The sequence below is a fragment of the Arachis duranensis genome, chromosome 1 (genome assembly GCF_000817695.3).
Source record: "Arachis duranensis cultivar V14167 chromosome 1, aradu.V14167.gnm2.J7QH, whole genome shotgun sequence".
Classification (NCBI taxonomy): domain Eukaryota; kingdom Viridiplantae; phylum Streptophyta; class Magnoliopsida; order Fabales; family Fabaceae; genus Arachis; species Arachis duranensis.
The window spans coordinates 58052842-58057823 of record NC_029772.3 but is presented as its reverse complement, the minus strand read 5'-3'; the positions used below and the strand labels follow the sequence as shown (position 1 = coordinate 58057823).

Genomic DNA, 4982 nt, shown 5'->3' with positions numbered 1-4982 from the left:
CTTGATCTTTTAATTTTATAAATCTTGTAGGAAATAAGAAGAAAAAGAAGCAAAGAAGCACAAAAAAAGGAGAAAAAAAGAGCTTTGAGGTACACTTTGAAGTTGGGGTACACTTTGGAGCCTTAGGCCACGCTTTTAAAAGCGTTGCCCATGACAAAATCAAAGGAGAAAACCACCAGCACGCACACTGCCCTGCCCTTGGCAAGGGCAGGGCAGAATCATGATGAAAAAAAGTGAGGTTGGAGCAAATTTTCGCTAAGTTAAAATCTGGCCGCTCACAGCATGACCATGCCTACTTCAAAGGGCTATAACTTGAGCTACAGACGTCCGATTGATGTGCTTCCAGTTGCGTTGGAAAGCTGATATTCAAAGCTTTCCAACGATATATAGAAAATTGAGGCAGGAACGAAAGGCATCTTTAAGGGCCAAAAATAAGCAAAAATAAACCAAGGAAAAGAAGTAGCGTGTGCATCCACCAAGTCTCGAACGCGGAGCTTCATTTTTTGGAAACACTGCCCTGCCCTCCGCGAGGGCAGGGCAGCATTTTGTTGTGGCACGGCTAGAGCACCAACCTGGCGCACCAAAGCAACATTCGGCAGCACCAGCAGCGCGCCCAGGCACCAATCTGGCGCACCAAACTTTTCTGCCCTGCCCTCCGCGAGGGCAGGGTAGCATCCTGCAGCGCACACCAACGCACCACGCACGAACCAAGGGCGCAAGCAACATTTTCTGCCCTGCCCTCCACAAGGGCAGGGCAGCCTCCTGGGAGCAACATGGGCCAAAATTCAACCAAAATTTCATTTAAATGCAATTCCTTTCCAAATTGAATCAAGGCCAACCAAACCCATTTCTCCTCAAATCCAAAGCAAGCAAAGCCCACATCATCACTCAAAGGCACATGGATCAATTAAATTAGAATTTTCATTTTTGTAATTTATTTTAATTTCATTTTCATTTTATTTTGTAAAGCCTATATAAGGCATCATTTCCATCTTTGTGAGGGGGCTTACTCCATTAGGGAGTCGTAGTAGTAGATAGCTCTCTCTCTTTGAGTTTTCATTTCTGTCTTAAATCTGGGATTGAGAGTGAAGGAATTCTGTTTCCCTCTTGGTCTAAGATTTCTCTTGTTACTCTTCTGCAAAATTCAAGTGAATTAAGGATTTGAACCAAAACTCTCTTTACTGCTTTCATCTTCTTTCCTTCTGCAATTGTTCTTGGTTGGATCAAGGAAGGAATTGCACCCAAGTCCTTTTACTTTTCATGCAATTTAATTCTTATGCAATTGTTCCAGGTTCTGCTTGCTGCTTGCTTTAATCTCCTTGTTCCCAATCCCCTTTACATTTAATGCAATTTACATTTCGTGCAATTTAAGTTGCAGCTCTTTTACTTTCTTGTTCTTTAAGTTTCCTGCAATTTTATTTTCTGCATCTTTTAAATTCCTTGCAATTTACTTTCTGTTGATCAACTTCACACAATTCACTCAATGTTAGCTTGACTAAACTAATCACCCACTAAAGTTGCTTGATCCATCAATCCCTGTGGGATCGACCTCACTCTTGTGAGTTTTTATTACTTGATGCGACCCGGTATACTTGCCGGTTGGATTTGTGTGTTGGAAATTTGTTTTTCCACAAAAACACCATCAGCTAATCCGCTGTCGGTTCTCGATCGTGTTGGAGTAAGATCCATTGATTCTTTTGCACACTGTCACTGCGCCCCACAGTCACGAGTTTGAAGCTCGTCATAGTCATCCCATCCCAGATCCTACTCGGAATACCACAGACAAGGTTTAGACTTTTCGGATCTCAAGAATGCTGCCAATTGATTCTAGCTTATACCACGAGGACTCTGATCACACGGAATGGAAGACTCTGTTGTCAGGAGAGGCAACCATGCGTCGTGAACCAGAAGGCCAAGAGATACACACTCAAGCTATAGCATGAAGAACAGAAGTGGTTGCCAGGCACGCGTTCATAAGGGAGAATGATGATGAGTATCACGGATCATCACATTCATCAGGTTGAAGTGCGAGTGAATATCTTAGAACAAGAATAAGCTTGAATTGAATATAAGAACAGTAGTAATTGCATTAATTCATGAGGGACAGTAGAGCTCCACACCTTAATCTATGAGGTGTAGAAACTCCACCGTTGAAAATACATAAGAGCAAGGTCTAGACATGGCCGAATGGCCATGCCTCCCAAATAACATGAAATAATCGAAACAGTGTTCAAACACCTGATCCCAAGATCAAAGATGATCAAAAGATGAGAATACAATAGTAAAAGGTCCAATTTATAGTGAACTAGTAACCTAGGGTCTACAGAAATAAGTAAATGATGCAGAAATCTACTTCCGGAGCCCACTTGGTGTGTGCTTGGGCTGAGCATTGAAGCTTTCACATGCATAGGCTTTTCTTGGAGTTAAACGCCAGCTCTGGTGCCAGTTTGAGCGTTTAACTCCAATTCTGGTGCCAGTTTGGGCGTTTTACGTCAGAATTTTTATGCTGACTTGGAACGCCAGCTTGGGCCATCAAATCTCGGATAAAGTATGGACTATTATACATTGCTGGAAAGCCCAAGATGTATAATTTCAAAAGCAATTAAGAGTGCACCAATTGAGCTTCTGTAGCTCCAGAAAATCTATTTCGAGTGCAGGGAGGTCAGAATCCAACAGCATCTGCAGTCCTTTTTTAGCCTCTGAATCAGATTTTTGCTCAGGTCCCTCAATTTCAACGAGAAATTACCTGAAATCATAGAAAACACACAAACTCATAGTAAAGTCCAGAAATGTGATTTTTGCATAAAAACTAATAATTATATACTAAAAACTAACTAAATCATACTAAAAACTACCTAAAAAGAATGCCAAAAAGCGTATAAATTATCCGCTCATCAAGAGACCACACTGCTTCTCCTGTCGCTCGACCTCATCCATGTCATTCTGGAATCTAGTAGACATGGGTCACCTAGTCGTCTTCTGGCACATGAGTGGGTTAGGATAGAGCATTGTCCCATAGCACTCCGGCCACAAGGACTCATCTGGTATCGGTGGGAACTCCATCTCGTACACCTTGAAAACTGCTTCCTGTCTATAAATCGGATGAACATACGGGGCCAACTCGATGCTAGCGGCGGCACACCCGGCAAGAGCATGGCAGCACGGATAGTGGAGAGACTGAAAGAAGCCACAGTCACACGTACCCGCTGAAAGGCTGACACAGAAGGAACCTTGCGACCAACCCATGAACGACTCTAACTCCTCCACGACAAACACGGAAGCCTGCCTATCACAATGAGTTACACACATCTTCGAGATGCCTTCTTTGTTCTTCTCAATGGATGCCATCAACCTCTGAGAGAAGCAATTTCCAGCAGCCAGCTGTGACTGTGCCTCCCTGCCCTTTGTGACTAACAACTTCTGCAAATGTTCGTACGTGATGCACACGATGGCAGAAATCGGCAAGTATCGTGTACCCTTAAGAACTGAAGTGATGCACTCAGATAGATTTGTAGTCATGTGACCAAACCGCCTATCACAATCGCAGTGTTGTAGCCATATCTCTTTGTTGAAATGACCAGCCCAGTCTGTAATCCCTGAGGACACTCCTCTCAAGGCATCCATGTACCACTCATACCTAGCCTTGCTTGGACTGTAAGTGGTGTTTAAAATGACTAACTTAAAATGAGTCATGAATTTAGCGGCCATGTGTCTGATACAGTAAGCGTGGAACGCCCTAGGAGGATGCCAACCACTATCATCAGCACTGAATGTAGCCTTGATGGCCTGCGATCTGTCGGAGATAACCAACAGAACTTCTTGTGGAGTGACATGGCACCTCAGATTAGTAAGGAAGAATGACCATGACTCAATACTCTTAGACACCACAATGGCAGAAGCAATAGACAGGATATTGATGTTGCCGTCTTGTGCCATCGCTATAAGCAACACCCCATCGTATCTGCCATACAGATGCATGCCATCGATGGAAACAAATGGCTTGCAATGCTTGAAAGCCTCAACACAGGATGGAAAAGTCCAAAATACTTTATCAAACATGCTACAGTCGCGTACCAGAAGCTGACCACTGATGAGCGGATAATTTATACGCTTTTTGGCATTATTTTTAGTATGTTTTTAGTATGTTTTAGTTAGTTTTTATTATATTTTTAGTATGTTTTTAGTATGATCTAGTTAGTTTTTAGTATATTTTTATTAGTTTTTAGAGTTTTTATTATATTTTTATTAGTTTTTAGTTAAAATTCACTTTTCTAGACTTTACTATGAGTTTGTGTGTTTTCCTGTGATTTCAGGTATTTTCGGGCTGAAATTGAGGGACCTGAGCAAAAATCTGATTCAGAGGCTGAAAAGGACTGTAGATGCTGTTGGATTCTGACCTCCCTACACTTGAAGTGGATTTTCTGGAGCTACAGAAGTTCAATTGGCGCGTTCTCAACGGCGTTGGAAAGTAGCCATCCTGGGCTTTCCAGCAATGTCTAATAGTCCATACTTTGCCCGAGATTTGATGGCCTAAACTGGCATTCCAAATCAGCTCAAAACTGCCCGGCGTTAAAAGCCAGAACTGGCACAAGAATGGGAGTTAAACGTCGGAACTGGTACAAGAATGGGAGTTAAACGCCCAAACTGGAACAAAAGCTGGCGTTTAACTCCAAGAAAAGTCTCTACACATGAAAGCTTCAATGCTCAGCCCAAGCACACACCAAGTGGGCCCGGAAGTGGATTTTTATGTAATTTACTCATTTCTGTAAACCCTAGGCTACTAGTTCTCTACAAATAGGACCTTTTGCTATTGTATTTTCATCTTTGGGACGTCTAGTTCTTAGATCAGATCTTGGTTCTTCTGGTTCCCTCTCTGGGGCCGAAGCCAATGATCACCATTATCACTTATGTATTTTCAACGGTGGAGTTTCTACACACCATAGATTAAGGTGTGGAGCTCTGCTGTACCTCGAGTATTAATC

At 42.6% G+C, this 4982-nt stretch overlaps 1 protein-coding gene across 1 annotated transcript; it reads right to left on the bottom strand.

Moving 5' to 3' along the window:
- Nucleotides 1-2964: 2964 nt before the first annotated feature.
- On the bottom strand, nucleotides 2965-4059 carry LOC107490357 (uncharacterized). Its single transcript, XM_016111133.1, has one exon. It carries the CDS (start codon nucleotides 4057-4059, stop codon nucleotides 2965-2967), a length of 1095 nt encoding a protein of 364 aa, XP_015966619.1.
- Nucleotides 4060-4982: the final 923 nt, after the last annotated feature.